The 20,196-nt window shown below is 29.0% G+C and overlaps 1 protein-coding gene across 2 annotated transcripts in view; it reads left to right on the top strand.

Annotated features, from left to right (window-relative positions):
- The window catches only part of Lov (jim lovell), a 303,156-nt gene extending 288,888 nt beyond the window's left edge, over nt 1–14,268 (top strand). For both annotated transcript variants that reach the window (XM_064047460.1, XM_064047462.1), the window contains 3 exons: nt 5,540–5,662; nt 11,989–12,407; nt 12,457–14,268. In XM_064047460.1, the coding sequence (XP_063903530.1) occupies nt 5,540–5,662; nt 11,989–12,407; nt 12,457–12,636 (722 nt within the window). In that variant the 3' untranslated portion in view covers nt 12,637–14,268. The remainder of the gene's footprint in view (nt 1–5,539; nt 5,663–11,988; nt 12,408–12,456) is intronic.
- Nucleotides 14,269–20,196: the final 5,928 nt, after the last annotated feature.

Here is a 20,196-nt window from a genome sequence, read left to right as displayed (position 1 = left end):
TTAACAAATTAAAAATTATATTTTCTTTTTAATTTTCTTTGGAAAAGTCAAGATTTTAGGAAAAAAAAATCAAAACTTCAGGAAAAATATGTTGCAAATGAATAAAATTCAAGTTTTCTCATAATTTGTAAGATCTTGATTCTATTTTCTATGGAATTTTTTTTTAACTTTCTTAGAAAAAGAGAAAAGTAATTGAAAAGATTTTGAAACTTGGAAATGCCAGGTTGACTTATTTTCACTTTCTTTTGTAATTTCAAAAACCTGAAATCTTTACCAGGAAAAAGAAATCAAACTCTAAGAATTAAGCCAACATCTTCAGAAACAAGATATTAAAATCTCAATCTTCAACGATCTTTGAAGTTAGAAATGAAAATAAAATTAAATATTGTTTAGAAATTGTTCTCTCATACTAATATTACTGAAGCGACTTAAATATCATCACTAAAATAGCATTTAGGAAAGACAGATGATATTAAATATATTTTTTTCTTTAATGATCTTCACCTTTAGAGATTTTTCAAGAGTGACCTTTAGATATATCAAGTCTCCTCTATTTTGCGTTATGACCTTAAGACTTTTTGCAAGGCAAAGGAGAAAATCTGAAACCAGAAAAAATAAGATTTTCAATTAATTTCTCAAAATCTTGGAGGAAACTAAAGGACACAGAACAATTTGAAGTTTGCTTTAAAAATTTTCTTATATTGATATTTAGATTTTCTCTTGGTTTTCTGAATAAAACAAGCAAACAATGTCTTGATTAAAAAAATCTTCCACTTCTGGAATTTATATTCGATTCTTTTAGTTTTGAAAATTTTCTCAAGAAAAAATAAGCCAAAATGCGAAAAATAAGTTAAAATCTCCGCGAAAGTATTTTTTAAATTTAAAAATCTTTTAAGAATGTTTTAAGAAAAATCCGATGTTAGACATAATGATAAAATTCAATTTCTTTGAAAATTTGTTCTCAAAATCGTTTTCTGAAGATTTCCCTCTTTTTCTTGAATTCTGAATAAGAACATGAGTCAAAATATTAAGACAAAATTTCTAAAACACCGAGATTTGAAAAAAAAAAAATGGAAACACTTTTGAAAAATATGTTGCACATGAAAATAAAATACAATTTTTCGCAAAACTCGTTCTCAATTTTTTTTTTAAAGTTTCTAAATTTTTCTTAAAAATTTAGGGAAAACGACGACGTCGTGAGTAGAAAAATCTTAAAATTTGAAGACGTCGTTTTCTAGTTTATACAGACTTTCTAACCTTCTTAGAAAAAGAGTAAAGTAATTATTTATTTTATATTCAGTTGTTTTTGTAGTCCTAAAAACTAGAAATTTATATCAAGAAGAAAAAATTAAAGTGGGAAATAATTCAAAATCTTCAGAAAAAAGGGCTGTAACCAGAATCTTGGGCGAAATTTGACATCAGAGTGAACATAAAATTGAACATTTTTTAGAATTTGTTGTCAAAAGTTTAAAGATTTTTTTCTATTGAAATTTTTTTCATAAAAAATTTAATGTGGGAAATACGTCAAGATCTTCATCCTGAACGTCAAAATATAGATACAATTTTAAAGGCAAAAATATGAAATTTGATCTGAAAATCTTTTTTTTAGTATTTTGAAAGGTTCAAATATTTTCTAATTTTTGTCTCTAGTCTAAAGACTGAAGAATGGAAAAATTGAGAAATCGAATATCAAAAATTCGATGAATCACGATATTCGAAAAAATTAAAAACCGAAAAAACAAAAATTCGAAATTCGAGATATTGAAAAATCGGAAAATCCGATAAACGAAATATACTTAGAACAAACGAAATATCAATAAATCGAGAAATCTAATTAACTAAAATTTTAAAAATCAAAAATTAAAATATCGAAAAATTGAAAAATCGGGAAAACGAAACAGCGATAAATTGACGAAATGAAATATTGAAAAATTTCAAATGTGAAGAATCGGGAAATTAAGTAATCGAAAAACGGAGAAATTAAAAATAAAAAAAATATAGAAATTAAAAAATCGAAAAATCGAATAATCTAAAATTTAAAAAATCGGGAAAAAAAAAGAAAATTGAGGAATTGAAAAATCCAGAAATTAAAACTTGAAAAAAAATCGAGTAATTGAACAATTGAAGACTCAAAGAACTAAAGAATTCTGAAAGTATTAAAATATCGAAGAAACAAAATAGTGGAAATTTCTAAAACTAGAGTATTGAATAATTAAAAATGGCTGAATAAAAAATTGAAAAATTGCAAACCTGAAAAATCGAGGAAAAATTGGAGAATCGAAAAACTGAAACATCGAAAACTCGAGTAATTTAGAAATCGAAAAATTTAAAAACCGAAAAATGGACAAATCGAAAAATCAAAAATTCTAAAAATCCAAAAATGGAAATACTGTAAATTCAAAAAAAGAGAAATCAAAACATCGAAAGATCGAGAAATTGAAAAATCTAACATTTAAAAATTTGACAAATTGAAAAAGTGAAAAATCGAAAAACTGAAAAATTAAAAAAAAAATAAAATCTAAAAATGAAAATGACGAAAAATTGAGAAATCGAAAAATCGAAGAATAAAAAAATATAAAAAGCGGAGAATATGAAAAATCAAAAAGCTGAAGAATCAAAAACTAAAAAATTCTGAAACTTAAATATCGAAAAACTCAAAAATCCAAGAAAAATTGAGGAACCGAGAAAATGAGAACTAAAAAAAATGGAAGAACTGGAAAATCGAAAAATTGAAGATCTGAAAAATTTACAAGTCGAGACGTCGAGAAATCGAAACATCCAAATGTCGGGAAATCGAGAAACTGCAAGATCAAAAAATGGAAAAATCTAAAAGTCGAAAAATCGTATTTAAAAATCACAATTTTGGGCAAAATTTAACACAAAACATAAAAATTAGATTAAATATTTTTCAGAATTTGTTCTTTAAAACTTTTTCCTAAAAAGCTCTCTTTTTATTGACTTTTTTGTGAAAAACGACAGTCTTGACTAAAAAAATTTCAAGGTTTTGAAAAGTCATCCCTAATACTTTAATTAAATTCAGATTTTTCTAAAAAAGAAACTTTCGTTGTGAGAAATAAGGTAAATAAAGATCTTCACCCTAAATTTCAAAATATTAGAATAAAATTTCAATTCTGAAAGTATTGTAATATCGGAGAACTGAGAGATCGAAAACTGAAAAATCGAAGAACCAAAACAGTGAAAATTTCTAAAATTAGAGTATCGAATAATTGAAAATCGCTGAATAAAAAATTGAAAAATTGCAAAACTGAAATATCGAGGAAAAATTGAAGAATCGAAAACTCGAGTAATTTAGAAACCGAAAAATTTTAAATCCGAAAAATGAAAAAACCAAAAATCAAAAATTCTAAAATCCAAAAATGGAAAAACCTTAAATTCTAAAAAAGAGGAATAAAAAAATCGAAAGATCGAGAAATCGAAACGTCAAGAAAAAAAATCGACGAATTGAAAAAGTGAAAAATCAGAAAACTGAAAAATTGAAAAAAATTGTAAAATCTAAAAATGGAAATGACGAAAAATTGAGAAATCGAGAAATCCAAGCATAAAAAATTGAATAATTCTAAAACTGAAATATCGAAAAACTGAATTTAAAAATATAAAAAATGGAGAATTTGAAAATTTGAAGAATCAAGAACTAAAAAATGCTGAAACTGAAATATCAAAAACACAAAAATCGAAGAAAGATTGACGAACCGAGAAAATGAAAATATCAAAATATTACGATAAAATCTCCAACAAATTGAAGGTAAAATAAAATGTCATTCAAATATTTTCTAATTCGTTCTCATTCTTTTTTAACATTTTGGGAAAGACAACAATGTCACGAATAAAAAGATCCTTAAATTTGAAAATATCGTCGCTGAAGATCTTGAAATTTGGAAATGTCTAAACTGCTTTTAATTTGGTTCAGTCGATTTAGTTGTTTTAAGAAATTGAAATCTTTTTTTTGGAGAAGAAAAGTCAAACTTTGGGAAATAAGCCAAGATGTTCAGAACAAAGATAATAAAAATCACAATATTTGGCCAAATTTGACGTCAGGCATGAAAATAAAATTAAATATTGTTCAGAATTTGGACTCAAAACCGCTGCTGTTATTTTATATTCAGTTGTTGAACTGTTTTTAAGAACTTGAGAATTTTCTCAAAAAGAAAAAAGACACACTGTGAGAAATGGGTCAAGATTAAAAAAAAACAAACAAAATCTTAGGAAAAATTCGACGCTGGACATTTGATTTTTTTTTTTTAGAATCTCAAAATTAGGGAATGTCATTAATGCTTAAAATATATATCAATTTCTTTCTGTTTTATTTTTTACAGCGTTATGAAAAAGCTGTTGTAACGTATAAGTGAATACTGTTCTATTAAAATACAAATGAGACGTTAGTTATAAAGGTGGATATTTGCCGATCGATGAACTGAAATGAATTAAATATGTATCAGCAGTAAAGATTTTTAACAACACTTACTTTAAAATAAGAAACTAAGTTTAAAGTGTAGCCGCCGATTGAAACATCACAGGGATTATTATAAAAAGAACTTTTCCAGGATGGTTCGTCCCAAAAAAAGCCATCATTAATTAATCCGTACTTTTAAAATAATCAACCCCACTAGTTCCTAACTTTTGATAAAAACCGGTATAAAAAAATAATTACAGTTTAATTAAAACACCTAACACCCATAATTACGCTACAAAAACAAAAATAACCCCATCCCCGTTTTTATCAAATATACGAAATTATATGTTACATATCTGTCGACAACTCGAAACAGCATATATTAATTTTTGTGTACCTATTTTTTAATCGACGCTTTATTTAATTGAACTTTTTTCTTGACCTCCCCATTAATACTTCATGCTGCAAGAAAAAAAGTATCGCTTTCATGGGGAATATAATTAATCTTCTTTGTTTTCAGATTACTCATTAATGATTCAAAAAATTAGAAACTACCTATTAATGTCGGTGTAATTTTATGCTTTGATGGCTTCTCGATAAAAACATTTACACTTTACATGCTGCTTATTTATGTCTCTGCTGTGCAATTCACGATTTCCTCAAAAAATCACATTCTCCGGTGGCCTACATAACCTCACTCGTCGATAAATCGATAGATCAATCCATCACCCGCAGTGTTGCCAATCACGAAAATCAACTCCGAATTAATGATCGCCGGGCTATTTAAATCAGGCACTGCTACCAACCGCCGAAACCGCTCACCCACTCACTAAATAATCCAAGCCACCCTGATTTATTGAAAATAAAGTTGGAACTTCGGTCGCCACCTATTGAATAAGATCGATCCATATTTAATGAGGCTCATGTACTTATTAAAGACGCTTTTTCTCCGCCTGAATTATGCATAGGGAATAAAATTTTATTTTTGTTATAATTATAAGAAATGTAAGTCGGCGTTTTCACGCAAGCGATTAATAATTCACCGGACTTATACTCGACCATAGATGCAAACCGATTCATTAATAATCGATGGGAGGAATTACGGAAATTACGTGACGCTGTTTCCAGATTTCGGCCTGGACTCGCCGCTGGGGCTGTTCCCCCCGGGGCTGGACGGCTGCAGGAACCCGCTCTTCGACATGACGGACCCCCGGACGACGCCGGACTCGCAGCTCTTCGTCAAGAAAAAAAGTGAGTGGAGAGCAAGCTGTATTGTTGGTTGCCTACTCAGCTTGCTTCACCATATTTCTTATTTTTACTACGAGAGCGTCCCTACCTGTCAGTATGTCTGTCGTATGTGTCGATTTTTTTTAGACACGAAACTACTAGACCGATTGTTGTTAATTTTTGCATGTATTTTAGGAGTTTCATCTACATGGTACATCGCTAACCAAAATTTGGCTAATCATCCTCACCAACAATTTGATGACGTCCGCTCATTAAACTGCATTATTAATATTACCAAAGTTGTATGAAATAATATACTCTTGTACTTGTGGTTTGCGAATCTATCTTGATTTTGCTTATTGTTGTTACATATTTTTTCAGTTTCAGGATGTTTTAGGTTTTGATTCTTCAGTTTTTTGATTTTTCAAATTCTCCGTTTTTTATATTTTTAAATTCTCGATTTTTCGATAAACCAGTTTTTCGAAATTTTAGCTTTAGAATTTTTCAGTGATTCAATTCTTCGATTTTTTATACTTCGATTTCTCGATTTTTCAGTTTTTCAATTCTTCGAATTTTTAAATTTTACATTTTTTAATTTTTTGATATTTCGATTTTTCGATTTTTTTATTTCTCGTTTTTAGAGTTTACGGTTGTTCCATTTTTGGATTTTTAGAATTCTCAATTTTTCGACTTCTAAATTACTGAAATTTTCGATGTTTCAATTTTTCGATTCTTCAATTTTTCCACGATTTTTCAGTTTTGCAATTTTTCATATTTTTGTTCAGCGATTTTCAATCATTCGATACATTAGTTTTAGGATGTTTCAGTATTTTGGTTCTTCAGTTTTTCGATTTTTCGATTTACGGATTACTTTTTCAATTCTTCGATTTTTCAGTTTCTCAATCTCTCAGTTTATCGATATTTCAATACTTTCGGAACTACTTAGTTTTTTGAGTTTTCAATATTTCAATTCCTCAATTTTCTTTTTTTTTTTTTCTCGATCTTCAGTTCAGATTTTTCAATTTCTAGATTTTTTTCAATTGTTAGTTTCTCCGTTTTTCGATTATTCAATTTTTTGATACTTCACATTTGGAAGTTTTCAATATTTCATTTCGTCAATTTATTGATGTTTCGATTTACCGATTTTTCAATTTTTCGACATTTTAATTTTTGGATTTTTAAAATTTTAGTTTTTTAATTTTCTCGATTTCTTGATATTTCGTTTGTTCTATATTTCGTTTATCAAATTTTCCGATTTTCCGAAATCTCGATTTCCGAATTTTTGATCTTTCGGATTTTCGATTTCTGAATTTTCGCTTTTCAGATTTTTTTTAATTTAAATTTTTGATTTTGGGCTATTCTACTTTGCGATTAATCGAATTTTCGATATCTGATTACTCAATTTTTTAATTCTTCAAATTTTTGAAGTTTAGATTTCACAATTTTTTAGTTTCGAATTCTCGATCTTTTTTTTTCGAATTCCTGGTTTTAGATTTTATGGTTTTTTCATTCACATTTTTTAAATTAATGTTTTTTGAATTGTACAATTTTTTGGTTTATAAATTTTTCGATTTCTAGATTAATTGAGATTTCAATGATTTTTCAATCTTCAATTTTTATGCTATTTCGATTCCTCAATTTTTCGGTTTTTCGACTTCTGGTCTTTTGATATTTTGATTTATGAAAATTTTCAATTTCTGGATTTTTCAGTCTTTCGAAATTTTAATTTTTCAATTTTCTAAATTGTAGATTTTTCAATTTTTTGGTGTTCGATTTCTCCATCTTTCAATTTTAGACTTCTCAGTTTTAGATTTTACGATTTCTCCATTTTTCGATTCCTAAAATTTTTGAATTTGCGAATTTTCAATTTCCGGATTTTTCAATTTTTCGATTTTAGGTTTCGATTTCTCAATTTTTCGGTTTATCGATTTCTCGTCTCTTTGATTTCTTTTGATATGTCATTTTCTGGATGTTTCAACTTTTCAATTCTTCGATTTTCCGATTTTTCAGGTTTTCGATACCCCGATTTTTCAATATTTCAATTTTGGCATTTTTTCATTTTCTGGATTTTTCATTTTTTTTATTTTAGATTTTTCAAGTTTTCGATGATCCGATTTATAGACTTTTCAGTTTTTCATTCAATTTTCATTTCGACTTTGGAAATTTTTTTGACGTTTCGATTTTCGAATTCTTTGTTTTTGTTTTTGCGGTTTATCGATTTTACGATTTCTAAAATTTTTGACTTTACAATTTTTCAATTTTACAGCTTCATTTCTGGATTTCGATTGTTCATTTTCATTTTTTAATTTTTCAATTTGTCGATTTTAGGTTATTTCGATTTTTCGGTTTATCGACTTTTCGACTTTTTAGATTTTACATCATTTGATATTTCGATTTCTCGATTTTTTCGGTTTTCGATTTCCAAAATTTTCAACATTTCAATTTTGGGATTTTTCAATTTTTGGATTTTTCGATTTTTTTAATTTTAGATTTTTCAAGTTTCCGATGGTCCGGTTTTTATCAAATTTTTGTTTCAATTTTGGAAATTTTTCAAATTTTTGATGTTTCGATTTTCGAAATCTTGGTTATATATTTGAAGGTTTTTCCATTTTCCGATTTCTATAATTTTTGACTTTTCGGTTTTTCAATTTTTCAGTTTCATTTTTCCGTTCCTGGATTAATCAAGATTTTGATGTTTCAGTCTTACGATTGTTCAGTTTCCGGACTTCTCAATTTTTCGATTTTCACTTTTTGAATTTCTGATTTTTTTTAGGTTTTCGATTTCTCGATTTTTCCATATTTCAATTTTTGGGAATTTTTCAATTTTTGGATTTTTCGATTTTTTTTAATTTTAGATTTTTCAAGCTTTCGATGGTCCAATTTATCGACTTCTCGATTTTCCTTCAATTTTCATTTCACTTTTAGCAAATTTTCAATTTTTTGATGTTTCGAATTTCGAATTCTTAGTTTTAGATTGTGCGATTTTTCCATTTTTCGATTCCTAAAAGTTTTGACTTTTCAATTTTTCAGTTTCACTTTTCCATTTCTGGATTAATGTTTCAATTTTTAGATTGTGCGATTTCTGGATTTCTCGATTTTAGGTTACTTTATTTGTTTTTTCGATTTTTTAGGTTTTCAATTTTTCGATTTTTGAGTTTTTTGATTTCCGAATTTATTGACGTTTCAGTTTTGGGATTTTTCACTTTTTTGATACTTCATTTTTTAATTTCATAAATTTTCGATGTAATGCAATTTCGATTTTTCGGTTTTTCGACTTCTTGACTATTTTTCGATTTTCCAATTTTCCCATTTCCCAAACATTTGACACTTCAGTTTTAGGATTTTTCAATTTCATTGTATTTCAGTTAGTAGATATTTCAATTTTCCGGTTTTTCGACTTGTCAGTTTCTCGATGTTTCCATTTTTGAGGTTTTTCACATGTCAGTTTTGGAATTTTTCAGTTTCGCGATTTTTCACTTCTTCAATTTTTCAATTTTATAATTTTTGGGTTATTCAATTTCCAGATTTTTCAATTTTCCGATTATTCAACATTTCAATTTCGGGATTTTTCAGTTTTTCGATTCTTTAATTTTTCGATGTAGATTTTGAATTCTACGATTTCTCTTTTTCTCGTTTTTTAGCTTGTCAGGTATTAGATTTTTAAAATTTTTCGAATTTTCAAATTTTTCCATTATACGATTTTTTGATGTTTCGATTTCTCGTTTTTTCCATTTTCTGACTTATGGCTTTTAGATTTTAGGGTTTTTAAATTTTTTAATTTTTTAAATTTCCTGCTACTTCAATTTCTCAAGTTTTTGATTTTCGATGTTTCAATTTTTCAATTTTTCGATTTCTCAATTTTTCGACATTTCAATTTTGGGAATTTTTTCAATTTTCGAAATTTTAATTTGTCGTTAGTTTAAATTTTAGATTTTTTGGTTTTTTCTGATATTAAATTTTCAATTTTTCATTTTTGAATCTTTCTATTGCTCGATTTTTCAATTTTTCGATGTTTCGATCTTTGAGTTTTTCGAATTTCCAGTTTATTGACGCATTTCAGTTTTGGTATTTTTCAATTTCTCGATTTTTCCGTTTCTAAATTTTCGTTTTTAATTTCTTGATTTTGCGATTTATCAATTTTTCGACTTCATACAGTTTCGATTTTTTGATATTTCAGTTTTTGATTTCCCAGCTATTTGACATTTCAGAATCACGATTTTTCAGTTTATAGATTTTTCATTTTTTCAATTCTTAATTTTTCGATTTTCCGGTTTTTCGACTTTTTGGTTTTGGAATTTTTCAATTCCGCGATTTTTCAGTTTTTCTATTTTTCAATTTATACGTTTTCGATTGTTCAATTTCTCGATTTTTCAATTTTTCCCGATTTATCGAATTTTTCAATTTTAAATTTGTCGATTTTTCGGCTTTTCGACCTAATTTTTTGATGTCTTTATTTTTAGATTTTCCAATTTTACGATGTTTCGATTTTACAGTTTTTGTTTTTTTTCATGTCATCGATTTCTCAATTTTTTGATTTTTAATTTTTCACTTTTTCGATTTTAGATTATTTTATTCAATTTTTCTATTTTTCGATTTCTCGAGTTTTTAGGTTTTCGATTTTTCAAAATTTTAATTGTGGAATTTTTTCAATTTCTAGAATTTTCGATTTTTTAATAGCGGAAAGTTTTCGATGTTCTGATTTATCGACTTTTCGCTTTGTTATTCAATTTTCATTTCAACTTTGGATTCTTATTTCGATTTTTGACTTTTTAACTTTACAAGTTGTTATTTAAAAATTTTTAGATTTCTCTATTTTTCAACATTTCAATTTACAATTCTTGAATTGTTCAATATTTAAATTTTTTTTAGTTTTTCAAAGTTTTAGATTTTTCAACTTCTCCATTACATGATATTTTCAGGTGTCGATTTCTCAATGTTTCCATTTTCTGACTTCTGGTTTTCAGATTTTACTATTTTTCAATTTTTCGATTTTTTAAATTTTATGCAATTTCGATTTCGGTCTCTTGATGTTTCGATTACTCGAATTTTCGAGTTTTCGATTTTTTAATTTTTCGATCTTTTGATTTTGAGTTTTTTGACTTATTTCATTTTTCAGTTTTCCAATCTTTATCTATATTTTTTAATTTCATGAATTTTCGATTTATCGATTTTTCGATTTAATGCAATTTCGGTTTTTCGATTTTTCGGTTTTTCGACTTCTTGACTTGTCGATTTCGCTATTTCTCGATTTTTTGATGTTTTGATTTTTCGATTTTTCGATTTTGCAAATTTTTGGTTTTTCGATTTTTCAGTTTTTCGATTTGCCAACTATATATTTTCCTGTTTTTGACTTGTCGATTTCTCTATCTTCAGATGTTTCGATTTTTCAATTTTTTCACATGTCAGTTTTGGGATTTTTCAATTTTATAGTTTTTGGATTGTTCAATTTCCCGATTTTTCAATTTTCCGATTATTCAACATTTCAATTTCGGAATTTTTCAGTTTTTCGATGTAGATTTTGAATTCTACAATTTTTTCTATTTCTTGTTTTTTTTTAATTCATCAATTTAGATTTTTCAACTTTCCCATTATACGATTTTTTGATCTTTCCATTTTCTCATAGATTTATAGATTTTACTGTTTTTCAATTTTTGATTTTCAGAATTTTATGCTACTTCGATTTCTGAAGTTTTCGGTTTTTCGACTTCTCCACTTTTTAATTTCTCAATCTTGTGATGTTTGAATTTCTCGATGTTTTAATTTTTCAATTTTTCGATTTCTCAATTTTTCAACATTTCAATTTCTGTGTTTTTCAATGTTTCGAAATTTTAATTTGTCCGTAGTTTAAATTTTAGATTTTTCGATTTTTTTCAAATATTAAATTTTTCAGTTTTTCATTTTTGAATTTTTCGATTTCTCGATTTTTCGGTCTTTCCACTTCTCCACTTGTCAATTACTTGATTTCTTGATCTTTTGATATTTTCATTTTTGGATTTTCCAATTTTACGATGTTCCGATTTTTCAGTTTTTCGATTTCCCAAATTTTTGACATTTCAGTTTTGGAATTTTTTTGACTTTTCATTTTTTCGAATTTTTAAATTTAAAATTTTGCAATTTTTGTTTTTTTTTCAGGTCATCGAGTTTTCAATTTTATGATTTTTAAAAATTTTCAGTTATTCAATTTTTCAATTATATATTAGTATATGTATATTATTAATATCATATACAAGGTAAAACATTAACCAACAATGTAACAAAACTGTACACGGTAAATGGCTTTTAAATTCTATAAAATACCGTAGAATTTTGGAAAAACCTTTTTCGAAAAAACTGACCCTTTTCGTTTGCAGTGGGCCGGCCCAAGGGCCAGCACTCCGCCCCCCGCGGCGGCCCTCCCCGCTCGTGGACCAACGCCGAACTGACCGAAGCCCTCCAGCACGTGTGGAACAAGAAGATGACGACGAGTCAGGCGTCCCGCATCTTCGGCATCCCGTACAACTCCCTTCTGATGTACGTCCGCGGCAAGTACGGCAAGAGCCTCAAGCTCGAGCAGCTGCGCAAGGACTGCATCGGCGGGCCCGCGCCCCCCATGGACCTCCTCGGCATGGGCAACAACAACAACAACTCCTGCAAGAGCGACCGGGACAACGAAGCGATCCAGCCCAACACGCGGCCCTCCAGCACCGAGGAGCAGCACGCCCAGCCGCCCGTCTTCAACCCCTTCGCCCACAACTTCTACCCGGACTTCGGCACCGGCTTTCCGATTCCGGTGAGTGTGGCGGAGGGTCTCCTGTCCTGGCTGACGGTTCAGGTTTCAGGTGAGCATGATCCACCTGCTGCCGCAGAGCGAGAAGAGCCGCGAGCACTACAGCCAGCAGCAGGAGGAGGACTGCAAGGGCGGCGTCAAAAAAGAGGTGGAGGAGGAGGATATGTTCAGACCGCCGTCGCTCGCCGTAGACGACCGGCGAGAGCTGGTCCAGCAAAACGGCCAGGACTAAACGCTGGGTAGCGAAGGCTCTTCTGTTTGGTTGATTGTTGGTTCATGTTATTCTTAGGCTAATACTGTACGTGCTTCCTCATTTTCACGTTCGTTTCTCCGGTATAGGAAGAGGTACGCTCGACGTACGCTTTATAAGACTGATATATCATATTGCCAACGTTCCAACATTTACAGTTTTATTATTTACAGACTACCACTACAGTTCCTCAGATATTTTAATATACAGATTTTTATTCTATATATCGAACGGTTTTCTGTTTACACTCCTCTACAATACTGCGATATTAGGAAACAGTAATTTTTTACGCAAGTTTGTACAGTTACAGATTATAAATAATAGTAACGAGATATTTTGTTCTACAGAAACACTACTTTCAGTATTTTTGTAACCTGACCCACGATACAGACTATACAGATTTTTATACAGTTTACAGCAGTTGATCGTTAATATTAAACGTTGGAACCGACTGATGAAATTATTTGTTGACGCAACGTTGTGATTGTTACCTGATTTATTCTAGGGGCGACCGGGGCCCGAAACGGACGATAAAAAATAACAATTTCTCTTAAACATAACAGGAAAACGTACAGGTTTAGACGGAACGACGGACACATTTGAACCCAGAAGCTCCTTAGTAAAATAGTTAATTAACATTTTTTTATCTTTTAGTTAGCATTTTTTAATCTTCTATTTAGCATTTTTTAATCTTCTAGTTATTAGGATATTCAATTTGACAACACCAATGATTTTTGATTTTGATACAAAAAATCAGGGTGATTTGGCATTTATAACTTTGAAATTTATTACACTATAAACACGTTGGCATAAATTTCAAAATTACATTAACAAATTGATTAATATTTTATTAAATTTTGATAAATGTAAAAAGTAATCATTTTGCATTTATCATTTATGATTTAATACAATTAGACTAAGAATTTATAACGTTATTAATCTTACAACTAAATTAGTTATGTACATCATTGAAAAATACAATAAACAAGAGTGGATCCAAATTGGAGTCTTGGATAACGACGCCATTACAAAAAAATTCCGGCGACTGATCCACTCTATTCAACGTATTGATACCTTTCTATCGATATTTTTCTTTCATTGAGATCGTTCTATCAGGCAAAAACTGGTAATTTGTTTTTTTTAGAATTTGAAGTTGTGCCATTTTCAAACGAAACTTTCAAAAATAGACTGAAATTTGACAAAAAAATACAAATTTGATTGAAATTTCTGAACGCGCCTTTGAACACAAAACTCTAGAAATCGTGTTCCCTACAAGCTGGTTGAAGTTGCTTAAATTCACCTACCTTTCAAAAAATGGTATCTCTTAGTGAGGCGGAAATAACAAATTTTGGGAATTTTTCCATTTCTGCATTTTTCGATTTTTTTTAGTTTTAGATTTGTCAAGTTTTCGATGGCCCGATTTATCAACTTCTCGATTTTTCATTTCAGTTTTGGAAATTGTTCAATTTTTTGATGATTCGAATTTCGAATTCTTGATTTTAGATTTTACGGTTTTTCCATTTTTTCAGTTTCATTTTTCCATTTCTGGATTAATCCACATTTCGATGTTGCAACTTTTCGATTGTTCAGTTTCCGGATTTCCCATTTTTTCGATTTTTAAATTTTCAATTTTTCGATTTTAGAATATTTTATTCAATTTATGGATATTTTCAATTTCTGGATTTTTCGAATTATTTTAAATATCTAATTTTTAAAGTTTTCTGTGTTCCGATTTATCGACTTCTCGCTTTGTTATTCAATTTTCATTTCAATTTTGGATACTTATTTCGATTTTTGACTTTTTAACTTTTCAAGTTTTTGCTATTTCAAAAATTTTCGATTTCTCTATTTTTCAACATTTCAAATTTTTTTTAGTTATACAAATTTTTAGATTTTTCAACTTTTCCATTTTCTAATTTCTCGGTTTCAGATTTTACTGTTTTTCAGTTTTTCGATTTTTAAATTTTCAATTTTTCGATTTTAGATTATTTTATTCAATTTATTGATTTTTTCGGTTTTCTATTTCTCGATTTTTCAGTATTTGGGTTTTGGGACTTTTTCAATTTCTGGATTTTTCGAATTATTTTAAATATCTAGTTTTTAAGTTTTATGTGTTCCGATTTATCGACTTCTCGCTTTCTTATTCAATTTTCATTTCAATTTTGGATTCTTATTTCGATTTTTGACTTTTTAACTTTTCAAGTTTTTGTTATTTCAAAATTTTTCGATTTCTCTATTTTTCAACATTTCAATTTTCTTTAGTTATACAAATTTTTAGATTTTTCAACTTTTCCATTTTCTAACTGCTCGGTTTCAAATTTTCCTGTTTTTCAGTTTTTCGATTTTTAAATTTTCAATTTTTCGATTTAGATAATTTTATTCAATTTATCGATTTTTTAGGTTTTCTATTTCTCGATTTTTCAGTATTTGTGTTTTGGAACTTTTTCAATTTCTGGATTTTTCGAATTATTTTAAAAATCTAATTTTTAAAGTTTTCTGTGTTCCGATTTATCGACTTCTCGCTTTGTTATTCGATTTTCATTTCAATTTTGGATTCTTATTGCGATTTTTGACTTTTTAACTTTTCAAGTTTTTGTTATTTCAAAATTTTTCGATTTCTCTATTTTTCAACATTTCAATTTTATTTTAGTTATACAAATTTTTAGATTTTTCAACTTTTCCATTTTCTGACTTCTCGGTTTCAGATTTTACTGTTTTTCAGTTTTTCGATTTTTAAATTTTCAATTTTTCGATTTTAGATTATTTTATTCAATTTCTCGATTTTTCAGTATTTGTATTTTGGGACTTTCAATTTCTGGATTTTTCGAATTATTTTAAATGTCTAATTTTTAAAGTTTTCTGTGTTCCGATTTATCGACTGCTCGCTTTGTTATTCAATTTTCATTCAATTTTGGATTCTTATTTCGATTTTTGACTTTTAAACTTTTCAAGTTTTTGTTATTTCAAAATTTTTCGATTTCCCTATTTTTCAACCTTCCAATTCTTTTTTAGTTATGCAAATTTTTAGATTCTTCAATTTTTCCATTATACGATTTTTTCGTATTTCGATTTCTCGATCTTTCCATTTTCTGACTTCTCGGTTTCAGGTTTTAGTTCAGTTTTTCGATTTTTAAAATTTTATGCTATTTCGATTTCTCAAGTTCTCCATTTATCAACTTTTCGATTTTTCGATTTCTCGAATTTTCAAGTTTCCGATTTCTCAATTTTTTAACATTTCAATTTTGGGAATTCTTCAGTTTCTGCATTCGTGAATTTTTCGAAATTTTAATTTGTCGATTTTTAAATTTTAGATTTTTCAGTTTTTCAATTTTTGCGATTTTTTCAAATAAAGTTTAAAATTTTGTATTTTAACATACCGATTTCATGAGATAAAGTTAGCTATTTTTGAAAGTTACATACTGCATTTTTTTCCAAAAAAATGACAGCTCGGGAACTTGAAACTTCCTTCATTTTTTTGTTTTTCGTATTGGTTACCTAAAACACGATTTTTTTTCATGAAAATCAATTAAAAAAAGCTGGTGTTTCGACATGGAAACTAAAAGACTTTGTAATTTGACAGTTGGACAGTAACTGTAACCAAAATACATTTTTTACACCAGTTGTCTTAAGGTTTTAAATTTCCCTTAGAACTGTAAAACTCAGTTCAACAAATTGGTTTTGTACAATGTATGTATGTTTTTTTAAAGATTTTTATCATCGTGTTCATCACTATATTCAAAAATATCTATTATTGATGGAAATTTCGTAACACAGTTTTCACCACTAATACTCTAAAAGCTTGTCATGCTGCTTTCAGTGCATCCCACGTTCAACAAAATAAATCGACACCGTTTTCCACATAATGTTCTATAAGTCGAAAACAGTGGTGAAAACCGCGTTTCGAAATTTCCATAAATAATTGAGATATTGAATTTTAAAAATACGTAATAAAATTTCAGCAGTAACTATTTACTTATTATTTGATATAGAATGTGCGCGCATTGCTAGATATCTCATTAATTTTTAGAAATAAAAAAAAGCCAAGGACCAAAGTTGTACACTTTTTTGAAAACTTAGTCCAAAATTATTTTTAAAGTAAGCGCTTTGTTGTAGTTTCAACTAAATTAAGTTTTAATATACAGAGTGTTTATAAAACAATGTAAAACATTTTTAAATATCAATAGTTCGTTTTTATTACTGTATTTTGCTCAATTTTTTGTCCTATGTATCTCCCAAAATGTAAAAAATACTCGAAACTTGTAACAATGAAAACACTTTTTATAGACACTCTGTATATGAAAATTTGATCTCATTTAGAGCAGAACAAAGGGCGTACCTTTCTATATCTCTCCACAAAATGTGTATAACTCAGATTTAAAAAATAACCCTACTGTGATTTTTTTTTGTCAATCCTTCCGTTACTAAAAAATTGCAGTCTTTAACATTTTCTATTTCTTAGAATTAATGAGATATCGAGGAACGCGCGCTCAGTGATTCACCCTGTATATGTTTACATTTTTGTATATCGTAACATCTCTAACTAATCCAAAATTGGGTAAATTGTTATTAAAAACACCGTTCTTTTCTTTTTTCTTAAACAAAAATATATATATATATATGATTTTTGAAAGTAGTATGCAGTACCAATGGGTTTCTGTGGGTTCCATTATGGCCTTCGCAATCCGTCCCAACCGACGTGTTCTTGGTGCGGGTCGTTTGTTCCGACCCCGCTGCCCCCTTTTTCTCGTTTCTTGGCAAAATGATGGAAAAAGCGGTCTAGGACAAAATTCAAAACCGGACAAGCCTTTAGACTACCACAGAAAAAAGTAAAACGTTTGTACAAAATTATGTGTTGACTTAGTGTATGTATACATAAGATTCTGACTACTCGTAGAGCAAATTCGGTGTGTTATGCATAAAGCAAATTTTACGACGTAAGATTTGTGGCAAAAAATTGTATAAATTTAGGTCATTTCATAGGTATACGGTCAACAATGTACAAATCTTCTCTCTTTGGCTGCAAGGAAATTCAACCGCTTTTCATCTCGTCGCGCTAGCGCGACACCAGCAATTTTTGTGATAACTATTTTTTTACATTATCACCGCTTGGTGCACTCTCGAATCACTCGGATTTTGTTCCGTTTACGTCCATTGCAGGGTACTAGTGAGTTCAAAACTTGCAGTTTCAAATCATACAAACTCGATGACACATCACTAGGATAATAATTTCAATAGAGTCTCTCTGTGTGATTTCTTTTCCCGTTTCTTCAGTCGCTGATTGTATTATATTTAAAAGAAAAAAGAAGAAGAAAAATAATAATGTAAATTAGGATTCTTGATAAAATGTGATAAAAGCCGTGTCCGCGGCTCGACATTTGTTAGATATTTAGTAGTAGTACGGGACAGGACTGACGAATGCCCCCTTTTGTGTTCTGCGCACATTCGGCAGTCTTGTCTTCAAGTGAGATATATGTTACCACTGTTCTTCTGTTTTATTTATTGAGTTCTCTTCGATTTTTCCTCTTAAACGACGAAGGTTGTGCACTAGTATTATTTTTACGTTTCGAATGCTTTTATTTATGATTTTGCGCTTCAGAGTTCCTTGCGTTTTATCAAGTTCGTTCGAATAAATGTGAAAGATCGGAAGGATAACTCGAGTTGCCCTCCCGATCGAAGCAGAGATTATATACAGTAATTAAAGAAATGGTGCTGGTAATTTTAATCGTTAAGTTGTACATATAACAACGCAGACATTCCTACAAAAGTATTATTAATTAATTTGCAGATAGAGTTTTAAAGCGATTTTATTGTGAGTTCCTTTTATGATTAGAGTTACTTTGTGTATAGAGCGCACGTTCTAGACTTAAGTTTTTGTTCGCACATTTTATTATTTATTTATTCGTTTAGTTGAGCACGAGCACAAAATAGACAATATTAAAAAGAGAAAAAAGCTAAAAAAATCCGCGATGCAGGGTATTATTTTCTCCCGCCACAAAGCAGTACCGAAAAATACTCGAGTGCAATATTTTCGAAATTCGTTACGTCTTTATGTGAATATAGAAGAATTTTCGAAATTCTCAAAAGGAACGTATCCCTGGCATAATTGTGTATAAAAATTAATGTTGCAATCTGTAAATGGTGCAATTTGTAAAGAAAAATAATTACGATAGTTAAGAGTAAATATGTTAAAATTGGCACCTCGTACTTTACGTTTCTTCTGTTGTTTTACTTTCGCGAATCAAGTTCAAACAGGGTAAATTAAAACAATATCCATAGAGATTTATTTTACAAAATATGACGAATAACACAATGTATACCAAATATGAAGTACAGTATACAAGATTGATCGCAAAGCGGTTCGTTGTAGCACGACAACAAGCCACTTTGCCTCGTACGAGGTGTTACTATATGACGTGTGCATTTTACAGCACATAATAAGAACATTGTATTATAAATATGTAGTACATACATTATACAAAATAGATATTTGATATTTAGGTAGGCCTAGTTTTTGATGATGTTAAAATAAAATTAAATAAAGCTTCGTGAAAAGACCACCTTTTATTCTCTATTCCTTACCCCTTAATCGACTTTAACTTAAATTATGACCTGCAGTGAGCATTGACAAACGATCTAGCGTCCGAGGGTAAATCGATCCCAAATTTTTTAATCACATGACAAACAACAAACGAAGATCAACTAATTACGCCACCTAGCAACGAATGTCGTAACTAATCTGGTACAGAACACTAACGAGCTATTGACACCTAGAGGACTCTGTCGCCATTTAAAAGAAATCTTGACGTCGTAGTAGAAAGCGCTCCAAGAGGTGTCACTCTATAAACTTCTCTGTCATAGATAAATAATACTACGTAAATATGTAGAATGCAAACTCCCACTTGATTTTTGGTCTCAATAAACGCCCCCTGGTGCCTTGTGGCCGGTGCTAAAGCATGAACTACTAGATGCCTCATTGCTGCATATTTTATAATTAATATTTTATTTTTATTATCACTAATAATATCAAAAACACAAAAATTTATTAGTATTGTCTACGATTTTTTGACTTTAATTTTTTTTGGTACATTATACAAGCGTTTTGATATAATGCATTTTTATGTGTGGAAACTCTTGTATCGCGACCGCTTAAAATTAAATTCAAACCTTTTACAAACGTAAAAATTGTTAAATATATAATTTTATTACATATTTCACTTTCAATTAATTCCTTATGTTCACAATGAAACGAAAATTTGACATGATGAGATACTATAAACGAAATTTTGTTTTTGATGTTGTCGAAAGATGTACAATTGTTTAAAACGATTCTTGAAATATTATAAATTCTGTTAATGTTTTTTATAAAATCTAACTTACAATATTGCAATTTTCTGTTATTACAATTGTATTCTCTTATACGTATTAATTTGTAACATTGTTCGTCTTCCGAAAAATTGTTTAAAATTTTTGTTTTACAATATTCACACTTCAAATTTCTTAATGTTTTCGCAACCCAGCCAGACACATAACCAACAATACTTT

Source organism: Zophobas morio, unplaced genomic scaffold (genome assembly GCF_036711695.1).
Source record: "Zophobas morio isolate AGI-343-1 ecotype UQ-CSIRO unplaced genomic scaffold, CSIRO_AGI_Zmor_V1 ptg000006l, whole genome shotgun sequence".
NCBI classification, from domain to species: domain Eukaryota; kingdom Metazoa; phylum Arthropoda; class Insecta; order Coleoptera; family Tenebrionidae; genus Zophobas; species Zophobas morio.
This window is presented reverse-complemented; position numbering and strand designations above follow the sequence as displayed.